At 37.4% G+C, this 13,113-nt stretch overlaps 2 protein-coding genes across 2 annotated transcripts; one reads left to right on the forward strand and one right to left on the reverse strand.

Moving 5' to 3' along the window:
• The first annotated feature begins 3,956 nt into the window (after positions 1-3,956).
• LOC115526401 (olfactory receptor 1030-like) lies at positions 3,957-4,661 on the forward strand. Its single transcript, XM_030333803.1, is given in 4 exon segments — positions 3,957-4,134; positions 4,137-4,281; positions 4,320-4,501; positions 4,504-4,661. Coding segments are annotated over 4 exon segments (663 nt in total).
• A 7,465-nt stretch (positions 4,662-12,126) lies between these two features.
• On the reverse strand, positions 12,127-13,074 carry LOC115525877 (olfactory receptor 5M10). The gene has a single exon (XM_030333285.1). It carries the CDS (start codon positions 13,072-13,074, stop codon positions 12,127-12,129), a length of 948 nt encoding a protein of 315 aa, XP_030189145.1.
• Between the last annotated feature and the right edge of the window lie 39 nt (positions 13,075-13,113).

The following is a 13,113-nucleotide window of genomic DNA, read 5'->3' on the forward strand; positions in this document are numbered from 1 at the left end:
TCTCTTATCCCTTTTAAACTGAGAGTGACAGAGAAAGTGAGAAATTCCATCTGATCCAGAGTCTCTGTTTATTCCACCCATTTCATCATTTATTCATTGATATATTCATCTACCAGAAAATTTCTCTTCTAACAATACATCAGAACGTCTACATAAATATTTAGTACATGTCACTGTACTGTCTTTTTGTCCTATATCTCAAATGCCAAACATACACACACTTTCTCTGTCTCCTGTGTATATATATTCATATATGCACATTTCATATTAATTATTATCTACTAATGTATAATATTACGTATTTTATGTATACACATGTTCATACATTTATGCCTTTCTTCCCAGGGAACTCCATATTTGAATTTGGTCACACTTTGAGAAAAAGAAAACCCGTGAGATGAAATTCAGCAATGAAAAGGTGCAAGAAAGGTTGCCTGGGTGGCTCAATCAGTTAAGCTTCCAACTTCGGCTCAGGTCATGATCTCACAGTTCACAGGTTCAAGCTCACATCGGGCTCTGTGCTGACAGTTTGGAGCCTGGAGCCTGCTTTGAATTCTGTGTCTCCCTCTCTGTCTGCCCTTCCCCCACTTGTGCTCTGTCTCTCTCTCAAAAAATAAATAAATAAACTTTAAAAAATTAAAAAGAAAAAAAAAGATTAACTCAATTTGGGGGACTTGGCTGGCTCAGTCGGTTAAGCGTCTGACTTTGGTTCAGGTCACGATCTCACAGTTCGTGGGTTCAAACCCTGTGTCAGGCTCTGTGCTTACAGCCCAGAGCCTGGAGCCTGCTTTGGATTCTATTTCCCCGCCTGTCTCTGCCCCTCCTGTGCTTGTGCTCTGTCTCTCATCTCTAAAATAAATAAGTAGATAGATAGATAGATAGATAGATAGATAAAATAGATCTTTTTTTAAAATAAGAAAAGATGCAGGTAATTAGCATCATTCAAAGGGACAAAAATGAGCTTGCATTTCTAATGTCCCACGAACAATGATACATTATTGTTTCAGATATAACATGGAAGATAAATCTTTAGTACCATATTTTCTCCTTAAATCTACAGCCGTCTGGCTTGATTTCATTCAGAAACATTTATTTATGAGATTCATCTCTTGATACTTGGCTAACAGTTTACAGAATAAAGAATTATTTCTGCTCTGTAAATTGACACATTCATTTATTCATTTACACTGTAAAGGCTGATTTGTTTTTTCCGTCCTAGGTTCTGTGGTTATCACAGTGAACAAACACCCCAACCTCATGCTGCATATATTGTAGGAAAATGAACAGATATCAGACACATAGACAAAGAGATATATCATTATGTTAGTTAAAAGCAAGGGCTATGAAGAAAAATAAAGACGGAATGCATTTAGGTGCATTTTTTCCTCTTTATCGGGATACAAATCTCCACACAAAGAACATAACCTATTTTTAGTAAACAATGTAGAACGTGACCTACCTGGAAAAAGCTGATTTACCGTGTTTTGTAAAATCAAGGTGGGAAGATTTATAATGTATTTCTTAAGTATATTCCGTAGAGTATTAAAAAATAATTCTAAAAAAGTAATTAAAAGAGTCTTTGTTCCTCACAGGTATAACCTTAAATTGATGCTCTGAGAACTGAATTCTCCTTTGAGGCCAATATCCCTATCTAACATATATATATACACTGCTTAGTTCTGTGCATGAGATCTTTAGCACAATTAGCAAAATTAGCCCTCCGTTTTAATACTATTGGAAGAAGGAAGACAAAGATAGATAGGTTTTGCTTTTTTTAATATGGTAGAGTGGGAATTCCAATTAGAAAGTCTGTTTTTCCCTGTGAACACTAAGGTGACTTCAGCTAGTGAGACTGCAGACTAAGAAGGTACTGTAGGTGAGTGATTTGAGGAGCACAAAGACCAGGAAAACTGCAGACTAGAAAAAATACTCACCTCAAGTAATTCTGACAAAGGATCTATGTCCAGAATAAGTGCATATCCTCCATAACTAAGGGATGAAAATATAACCAGCCCAGTAAAAAAGAATCTGAAGTGAACAGGCTCTTCATAAAAGATATCTGAACAGCCAATAACTGCAGGGAAAAAAAATGTCGATCACTAGAATTGTCAAGAAAAGCAAATTATAACTACATCCGGATGCTTCTTCACACCCAACTCAAGAGCAAGAATTAAAACAGATTGAGAATAAACAGACAAAAATGACAATGCGAAATAACGTAACTCTCCTAATGCATCCCTTGAGGGAATATAAAGTCATTCAGCGACTTTGGAAAATGGGTCTACCTCCTAAAATTTCTCATAGACTTACAGTTTCTTACTAACCTGTGACGAAACAAGTATTAAGTATTTATTCAAGAAAATAGATGACACTTATCCACAAAGAAACTCAAACATATATTAGCAGACACATAGGCAAACAATTTGTGGTATGTCCAGATGTGGACACAAAATGAACAAAACTTTTTAAAAATTTGGAAGAGAAAGGAGACGAGTTTTATTTGAGCCCAAGGTGGGACAGATGCCCAAGATACACAGTCTTCAGAAAGAAGAGAGTGCTCGGGGGGGAACACCATATATATATATTATATATATATATATATATATATATATATAATATATATATATTACATAAGGAGTTACAAATTACCATGATGAAGGACATTCCAGAAAGTTACAAACCTAATCTTATGTTTTTAGTATGTGCATGGCTGCATGACTTTAATCTTAGGGGAATCAGGAAGGTTTTGCTTTTTGTTTTGTTTTGTTTTGTTTCTTTATGTTTGGGATGCTTCTTCTTGGTGATTTCTTTATTTTTATTTTTTTAATGAAGCAGATAGATGTGTGCTCGGGGGAGAAACAACCCATGCTTTGAGCCTTTGCGGACTCACTTGGACCTTGGTAAATTTTAATTTTTTTTGGTGTTTATTTATTTTTGAGACAGAGAGAGACAGAGTGTGAGTGGGGGAGGAGCAGAGAGAGAGGGAGCCACAAAATCTGAAAAAGGCTCCAGGCTCTGAGCTGTCAGCACAGAGCCCAATGCGGGGCTCGATCTCACTAACCATGAGATCATGACCTGAGCTGAAGTAGGATGCTTACCGACTGAGCCACCCAGGCACCACTGGACCTTGGTAAATTTTAAATAATAACTTTCCTGGTAGCCCAGGAGCAGGGCCCCCAATGTTATTGAAAATCTCCTTTGTTACATATAATAGAAATAAAAAAAAAAACCTGAGTAACGCAACTTAAATAAATCCTGAAGACATACTACAGAAAATGACCAGCTTCCTAAAAGCAGGGGAATGGCCTCTCCCAAACCTGTTTCTCCGTAAAATCAATGAGAACACTGGCAGAGTGGTCAAATCAACTTCTTCGGACTTTTGGAAAGTAACCAAAGGCTTGCAATAAACCTAGGATTGCTTATTCAAATAAAAATGGCAGAATCTGGTATGAAGGTTGACCTCTGTGGTGTTTTATGTGCCCCGTTCCCATTCCCCATCCTCAGCAGCTTTGAAAACATGCAATTGTGATCGCATGGCTGCATGCACTGCCAAAATTCAATCAAAATTTCTATCTTTCATTGTGAGTATATGTACCTCCATAAATTTGATTTAAAGGTCACTTTTATTTCCACAGGGTCAAGCAGATGAAGTTATTCACTAGATGCTTAATACTGACAAAATATTTGTTACTAATAAAGTGTAACAGCAAAGGTATGATGTGATCGGGACTCTTTCCAGCCTTAAACTAATGCAATTCAAGAGCAACCATTTCCTTCCCCTCAAAAAATTTTTAGGAAACACTTCAAGGATGGAATCCAGAAAGCTATGTAGATAATCTTTTTTCCCTTCTCTTTTCTTGGTTCCCAGTTTCAGAGACCTTGGTTTTAAAAAACATGAGAAGATGAAAGACAAGCAGCTAAGGAGAAGTAGTTAGATGAAGAATTTTAAGTAGTAAATGGGAGTGGTCAAAGGAAATATACGAGAGTTCTCTCCACGAATCTTCATCAGCCTTATGCAGTATTACGTGCTGGGCACCATGGCCTCTGACAGGTACATGGCCATCTGCCATCCCCTACAATACAACAGCAGAATGTCCAGGCCCCTTTGCATCTGCCTTGTCACTGCCCCCTACCTCTGGGTACCATGGTGGGCACAATGCAGGTACTATTGACCTACCGCTTATCCTTTTATGGACACAACATCATCAACCATTTCTACTGTGCTGACCCACCCCTCCTGATGCTGACAGGATCAGACACTTACAGAAAGCAGGCTGCTCTGTTTGTGTGTGGGGATTAACCTCACCGTTCCATCCTTATATCCTACTCATCATCCTTATCTCCTACATTTTCATTTTCACCACCATCATGAGGATCCCTTCCAGCAAAGGCCAATGCAAAGCCTTCTCCACCGGTGGCTCCCACCTGATCGCTGTCGCCATGTTTTTGGGGTCCCTATTCTGTATGTATCTGAGACCAGCCCCTGAGCAGTCTGTTGAACAGGGAAAATTGTGGCAGTGGTTTGTATCTTTGTGAGTCTCATGCTGAATCTATTTATCTACAGCCTGAGGAACAAAGATGTGAAGCAGGCTTTGAGAACAGGGTGTCGGAGGAACTTTGGCACAATGGAGAAAAGGTGTATTTTGACAGTCTCCCAATGAAAAAAAACAAAAACGTGTCAAAAACAATGAAAAAGCAACCCCTGTTGGTTGTACCTGAATGCAATTCTCTGGAGTAACACTAACATTGATTATATATGCACAGCTTCTGGCCAGGTGAGAATCCTAATGGCAGCCATGAAAAGGACAGTTGTTTGTAGATGATGACAGGTGGGAAACACAAGAGCAGAAGTCAGCTGCTTATAATTAAGCAGGGTCCCCTAGTCTCATTCAAGAACTCCCTTCCCCTTGATCAGTCTGCAGACAAGTCCTTCCTTTCAGCTCATAGGTCCACAATATTGACCATCACTGAGCTATTCTTATGAGCAAAGTGCAGGGCTTTGCAGTATGTTTCCTGAATATGAAAACAATTTACATTCACTTGATACACTACATAGTTTCCTTTAATGAAAGCTGATTATCTTCTCTAAAAAGGCTGAAAACTCTAATTCTGCATATTTGTTTCAATACGTTCGTTTTTGGTACATTCTTATGTCTACTTATCCAGAGTAGAAAACCATCTGTGCTTTATTATTTTCACAAAGAATCTGATAGTTGACGTCTTAATTAACCAACACATTTGTTTCGATAGTTTTCCTTAATCAAAGCAGATACCTATAGGAATGGGCGAAACCCATTCTGGATATAGAAATTTCATGGCCTCCATTAGAGGCTTTTATGATTCTGTTCCGACCTTATTGACAATTACTTGCTCTGTGATTCTGCATATTACCTTGCTGTTCCGTTCATGTGTACCCATAAACTATTTTTAAAATAGCAGCTATTCTAAGCATGGAAATTTGGGTTTTACTAAACCCAACTAACTCGTAGCACAGCCATATTCCAGATTGCTTGATACTTTTTGAACTTGGCTTTACTTAAGTGAATTAATATAGCTTACCATTGATATGACATATTTAGTACATCTTTTCCTTTTAATATTTCAGCAGTTTTTATTTTTCTCTCTTTAGGAAAATCTTTCTCCATGTAAGTTTCAGCTTCTGATCAGTTATTACATGAAGATAAGTTTCTACAGTTTTAATCTTCTTTCTTTCTTTCCTTTTGGACGTAGCGACGTGTACCGTCGCCACCACCAAATGGGTGCTCAAGTTTTCCTTTCTCCTCAAAAGCGTTGTGAGTGTTATTTCATTGTGTGTATGTGTGAATACAGTAGATATAAAACCATCACAGAGGACATTAGTGCATCAGATACAATTTATTGGAACCAAAATTTGTTTTACTTCATCTCCATGACACGGTACTTCTAGCTATTGTGATGATGATGTTACAGCACAAGAAGAATTCTTCATTTGGTGGAACTTTCTTTGGGTTGATAGAGTTTTGAGCGTCAAAGAAAAAATTGTTTTCCTGGGGCGCCTGGGTGGCGCAGTCGGTTAAGCGTCCGACTTCAGCCAGGTCACGATCTCTCGGTCCGTGAGTTCGAGCCCCGCATCAGGCTCTGGGCTGATGGCTCAGAGCCTGGAGCCTGTTTCTGATTCTGTGTCTCCCTCTCTCTCTGCCCCTCCCCCGTTCATGCTCTGTCTCTCTCTGTCCCAAAAATAAATAAACGTTGAAAAAAAAATTAAAAAAAAAAATAAAGAAAAGAAAAAATTGTTTTCCTGATTAAAAGTATGCAGATAAAGATACTGATATTTACTTTCCCCAAACCTCACCCCTACAATATACATAAGCATAGTCTGTTTCCTCAAATTAATTGGAAGAACAGTGTATTTTTTTATTTAGGTACAGTGGGAATTCAACGTTACATTCGTGTCAGGTGTACAACATAGTGATTCGCCATCTGTATATGTCATGTTGTGCTGACCATCGAGGTAGCTACCATCTGTCACCATGCTATGCTAGTACAATATCACTGATGATACTCCCTGTGTTGTGCCTTTTATTCCAAAGACTTATTCATTCCATAACTAAAAGCCTCTGTATCCCAGTCCCCTTCATCAATTTTTCCATCTCCCCACCAACATCTCCTCAGACAACCATGACTGTGTTCTTTCTGTCTACAGGTCTTTTTGTTCGTTTGTTTATTCATTTGTTTTATTTTTGAGATGCCACATAAATCTTTCTCAGTCTAAATGACTTCACTTAGCATAATGCCTTCTACCTCATTGATGTTGTCACTAAGAACATGAGCTTTTCCCACTTTATGGCTGCATAGCATTCCATTATGTGTGTGTGTGTGTGTGTGTGTGTGTATACCATATCTTCCTTATCTGTTTGTCTATTGATGGACACTTAGATTTCTGAAACACAGTATTTTTAAGGGGAAAAATAAGGGGAACTTGGATTGAAAGGAATCTGCATTACCATCAACTTCCATTACTATTAGGGAACTGTTTGGAGCCCTTGTTTTTCCCACTTTCCTATTTGAAATCTAACAGTAATAAAGATCTTTCAGTTTATATCTTAAGATCAGGACTGTACTGGTAACATACCTTTTTTTTGCCTTTTTTTTTGTACATATACAAGAAATTGTTGTTTCTTTTCGAAAATTAGTATATGCATATAAACAACAAATTTTACTTTTCCTTAATCTTAGTGTTTAACAAAGTTATATTGTAAACATCATTGTACCCTATTTCCTTCTAAAATTCTCTGTAAAATCTTTTGGCCTTTATTTAATTGGGTCCTTCTGTCATTTTAACGTCTAGAATCTGCCCATGCCTAAGGGTTACAAAAGGCAGGCAATCTTCACCTGGCACAGTGCTGAGGTGACTGTGACTGTTAGGAAGCAGGGCACATTTGCATTCTGCATAAGTTTCAGTGAACAGGGTAACCTGCAATGTGAGGGTGGCCTGTATTTCATAAGCCTTTGTTGCCTTTTTCTCAATTCCAAAGCAAACATTCTTATGAAAACACTCCCCTATGTCTTATTATGCCTTCACCATATTCTTAAATTGGAAGAGTTGAATAACAGTGGACATTTTTCTAAGTTTATTTATTTTGAAAGAGAGAGAGAAAGACGGAGACAGAGAGCATCAGTGGGGGAGGGCTAGCGAGTGGGGGAGAAAGAGAATCCCAAGCATTCTCTGCACCTTCAGAGCAGAGCCCAACGTAGAGCTGGATCTCATGAAGCATGAGATCATGACCGGAGCCAAAATTAAATGTCGGATGTTTAACCAACAGGGGCACCCGGGTGCCCCAAAGTGGACCAACATTTTTTAAGACTCTTAAAAACTTAATGGTAAATTGATTTACAGAAAAAGTGTATATTATTATTTTCCTTGACTCAACAATATGTGAACGTACCAGTCCTTTCGAACTCTTTTCAACATACGTACAAAAAAGTGTCTTATTTCAAGGTTTTTTTACCAACTTGTCACTCATCCATTTTTAGCATTTTAAATTTTTAGCAAATTTATATTCACAACTTGCAACATTTCTTTACATGTTGGGGATCAGTGCTCCAACTGATTTCTAGGAACTTATCAGACCTTAATGCTTTTGCCACTTTATTGTGTTTGTGGCAAAATCGTTGCTCAATTGTTGAGTGCTGCTTATTTTAAACATTTTATCATCAAAATAGAGTAACTTTTTATCTTGAATTTCTTACACTGCTACTAATCTCAGAGATATTGTCTTCTGCTTGTTGAATTGTCGATATGTATTATAATTGTAATCAACAAGAATTTTTTTCAGTGATTCAATGGCTCACCGTTGAGGAGTAGGTGTGGGCATGTCAGTCGTTGGGGGAACAGTTGTTGGCAAAAGGAAAATTCATCTAAGGATAAGGTTCTGTGTTTATGGATCTGTTGAAAAATATGCAGCATTTTGGACACTGGTACAGTACAAAAATTAAGGTTCATGTAAAAGTGTTAGTTAATGGGGATACCTGGGTAGCTCAGTTGGTTAAATATCTGACTTCAGCTCAGGTCACGATTTCGTGGTTGTGGATTCTCGTGCCTCTTGGGGCTCTGTGCTGACAGCTGGGAGCCTAGAGCCTGCTTCAGATTCTGGGTCGTTCTCCCTCTCTGCCCCCCACCCCTCATGCTCTCTCTTTCTCTCTGTCTCTCTCTCTCTGTCTTTCACAAATAAACATTTAAAAGTCATATTAATTAACGCACAGTGTTTATATATAAAACCACATTCTCGCTCCTCATTTATAGGCCACCAGCACCTCTCTGCCTTTCTGGCAAAAAAAACTTAACTCACCTTTTTACACCTCAGCAGACCTCTCTATGCTATAATTCCCTACATCTTCCGATCAGACACGGGGATCAGACTTTAACAAGGCTACTCACACCAACGTGTTTCCACATTATTCAAACAATTTAAAAAGGATATGTATTATATGTATAGCCACATTTGATTTTTATTTATATGTTCTCATATATTTCATAAATTAAATCAGCATATGCATAAATGCTAGGTTAAAAATATTGGCTATCTATGGGGACCTGGGTGGCTCAGTCGGTTAAGCACCCAGCTCTTGATTTTGGCTCATGTCATGGTCTCAGAGTTGATGGGATCCAGCACCACATCGGCTCTGCACTGACAACACTGAGCCTGCTTAGGATGCTCTCTCTCTCTCTCTCTCTTTGCCCTTCCCTTGCTCGCAGACATGCTCGCACTCTATATCTCAAATAAATAAATTATCTTTTAAAATATATATTGGATAACTAGAAGCATCTGATTTTCATTTCCTGTAATAATTTTTGAAGGGAAAAATAAAGATGGAATTTTATTTTATCAGGAATTAAAACATTTTAAACCTACATTAATTGTAAGAAGTTAAAATACATATACAGGTATGTCAAAGAAGAAATAGAAACAGATGCATCTAATTATATAAGGAAGATAAAATCACAAATTTCCTGGAAAATGAAGGGTTTCTTGGGGCGCCTGGGTGGCTCAGTCGGTTAAGCAACCGACTTCAGCTCAGGTCATGATCTCGCGGTCCATGAGTTCGAGCCCAGCGTCGGGCTCTGTGCTGACAGCTCAGAGCCTGGAGCCTGTTTCAGATTCTGTGTCTCCTTCTCTCTCTGACCCTCCCCCGTTCATGCTCTGTCTCTCTCTGTCTCAAAAAAATAAATAAACGTTAAAAAATAAAAAAAAAATAAAATAAATGAAGGGTTTCTTAAAAGTATTAAGAGGAAATGGGTTAAAATATGAAGGAAAAGGTTATACAATAGTACAGCATGCAACAAAATTGTATTTAGAATAATTTAAGATATTCCTATAATATATGGCCATGAAATACTATTAATAACACACAAGAGATGCTAACATTTAATATTAGGATGCAAAAAGCCACAAAGCAAAATAAAATTCAAAACTTTTTCTAAATAAAAAGGTAAATAATCTTCATTTAAGGAATCATCAGAAATAACACCAACAGCAATCATGTCCTTTTTTATTAGTTAAATGTGTATTTCAATTCTTCTTCTGTTCCAATTAAAACAGATCCTTTCCTAAGAGTTTCAGTTGCAACAATGAAGGAGCAAGGAATTTTAAATGATATACTCTAAGATTGTTTGGTGCATTTCATGCAGCAATTCTCCATTCTAAGAAAAAATCAGGTATGTTCGTAGAGATATGAGTCAGTCTTAACAATAATAGGATACAACAATATGATGGAATAATGGCTTGCAAAGCAAACTATATACAGATAAAGTGCACCAAATACATTTTTAGTAAGAGTTTATAAGTAAATTTTGCTTTTATTTCAAAATTGAAATTGAATTTTATTCCAAAATGGAAAAATCCTTTTGTATTTTTCAACTTTCTTTTCTACAATCGGTATGTAATATTTTTGTAACGAAGCTCAAGTATGATAGAACTTCGTGATTTATACTACTTTAAAAGTGATGTTCATTGAGAATCTTCAGTGTATATGAAAATACAAACGTTATACTATCAAGTGAAAATCAGTGTTCAAACTTGTATGTGGAACTATAAGAACATGTATGAATATCAATTCTTTGAGAAAAATATAACAAAATACAAACAGATGTCACCCATTGGCTTAGGACATCTCACCAATAAACGTTGCTCCCTAATATCTGTCTATATTTTTATTTAGGTACAGCAACCATGTTTGGTAATACCAGCCTTATTCACTCCAATGAGATGGAAGAAATGGAGTCTAACTTACTAAAACTGCAGGTCATTTAAATATGGTTCTGGAAAACCATTTGAGTACATTACCGTAAATACAGCAATTGTTTTATATAAACGTTTAGTGCGGTGGTCTTAGTTAAAACGAGAGTGCACAATATTAGAATACCAAACATTTAAGACAATTAATAACGCATAGGTTCATGTGTTAATCTGGATGAATTAGGTACCTCTTCATATAATCTCCTTTACTATTAATTTTCACAAGAGAAATTTTGAGAACCAGTGTAAAGAGGCTTCTCTGCCAAATAATCGGTCACAGACACTTTTACGAAGCAAAGTAAACATCAGGTGTTTTCCTCCAGAAATATATAGACATGCCACTCATCTTTAGACTGTTCCAAGGCATTCTGAGGTCTATAAAAGCCAATTGATAGATTCTATTAACTCTGAATAAATTATACCTAAGTCAGAATTACTACATGAAAAAATATACCTACATTGCTATTATACTATGATAGATTTGGATCCATAATTATGGAAACTTACAAGCAAGTATTCACAGTTTATTTTCAAGATTAAGGAGCATAAACAGTATTTACAATAAGACAAAAAGTTTCTCAGGATGTCTACAAAATTGGTTAGGAAAAATACATACAAAGCATAATACAATGAAGGATCCATATATTTAAAATTTCCCCAAGGTCAGTCCAGTGATTCCTCAGGCCTCAGAACCATTGCTCTATATCACTCATTGAAGAATAGATTATTTCACATTTTTTATTCTTTATTTCTTTATTTATTTATTTATTTAAGAGAGAGCTAGAACAAGAGTAGTGGAGGGACAGGGGGAGAGAGGGAGAGAGAAAATCTTAAGCAGGTTCCACACCCAGCACAGAGCCAGACACAGGTCTCAGCCTCACAACCATGAGATCATGACCTGGCCCAAATTCAAGAGTCAGACATTTAATGGACTGAGCCACCCAGACACCTCTCATATTCTTTTTAAGTATAAACCTAAACACTCCAGTTTGAACCTTACTATGCCTCTGTAGACCATATGATCAAAGAAGATGGATTTCCAGTGTTTCTATCAGACTGAATTAATTCTAATACTTACCCTAAAATAAGTAAAGACGTTGAAATATTTTATGTAATTATTGGAATAACACCAAATTATATTCTGATATTTTTTGCTAAGGAAAATGGTGTTTAATTTCAACATTACAGTTTCTATGAAAACAATTTGTCCTGAAGCTATTAATTTTGAGGAGAAATTTGCTAATGCCATTGACAGTTTATGAAGCTACATTATGACTGTAGAGTAGTAGGTTTGTACTGTGAAGGGACCACTATGTTATTATAGACACTCAGTAATTACAATGAAGAGATGCTACATTGCAGTTTTATGAAAGAGACTTCCCTGAATGATTTGCTGCATAGCATGAACCACATCCTTGTTTCGTAGACTATAAATCAATGGGTTCAACATTGGGCTCAAGAAAGTATAAAAGACTGCAATTATTTTGGACTCCTCCACAGACTTCTCAGATGGGGTCCTTAAGTACATGCAGAAGAGGGTTCCATAAAATAGGGTGACTGTTGTCAAGTGGGAACCACAAGTAGAAAAGGCCTTGTGCCTGCCTTCAGCAGAACGGATCCTCAAGATGGCTGCAATAATGAGAAGGTAGGAAAGGACAATGATGAAGAGAGAGCTTGACAGGGTCAAGCCAGCGACTACCAACATCGCCATCTTTTTGACATAAGTGTCAGAGCAGGCCAACATTAACAGAGGAGGATCTGCACAGTAGAAATGATTGATTTCAAGGGAGCCACAGAAGGACAAGTGAAAAGTCAGCAGTGTCTGGGAGAGACCATTAAGGAAGCCACAAGTATAAGACACCATGACTAGAGAGATACAAACGTTCTTAGACATTCTGCTAGTGTAATGGAGAGGGCTACAAATGGCTACATAGCGATCCAATGCCATCGAAGCAAGGATATAAAACTCAGTGATCACCAGGGCAATGAAGAGAAGACACTGTGTGAAGCATCCAGCATAGGAGATGGTCTTCTGGTCGGAGAGGAAGTTGTGCAGCATGTTTGGAGTGATATTGGAGGAATAGCCAATGTCCACGAAGGAGAGGTGGCTAAGGAAGAAGTACATGGGTGTTTGGAGGTGAGAATTGGTCCTGATCAGCATAATCATGCAGAGATTGCCTGCCAGCGTGATCAGGTAGATCACCAGAAACACCCCAAACAGGATCTTCTCCAGGACAGGGTCGTCTGTGAGTCCCAAGAGAATGAATTCTGTCACTGTAGTGTGGTTTGGGGAAGACATTCTCTTATCCCTTTAAACTGATAGTCTTAGAGAAAGTGA

This window comes from Lynx canadensis, chromosome D1 (assembly GCF_007474595.2).
Source record: "Lynx canadensis isolate LIC74 chromosome D1, mLynCan4.pri.v2, whole genome shotgun sequence".
Classification (NCBI taxonomy): Eukaryota; Metazoa; Chordata; class Mammalia; order Carnivora; family Felidae; genus Lynx; species Lynx canadensis.

What these genes read in the sequence shown, in the direction of transcription:
- LOC115525877 (XM_030333285.1), bottom strand. Translation starts at nt 13,074, where the DNA reads ATGTCTTCCCCAAACCACACTACAGTGACAGAATTCATTCTCTTGGGA.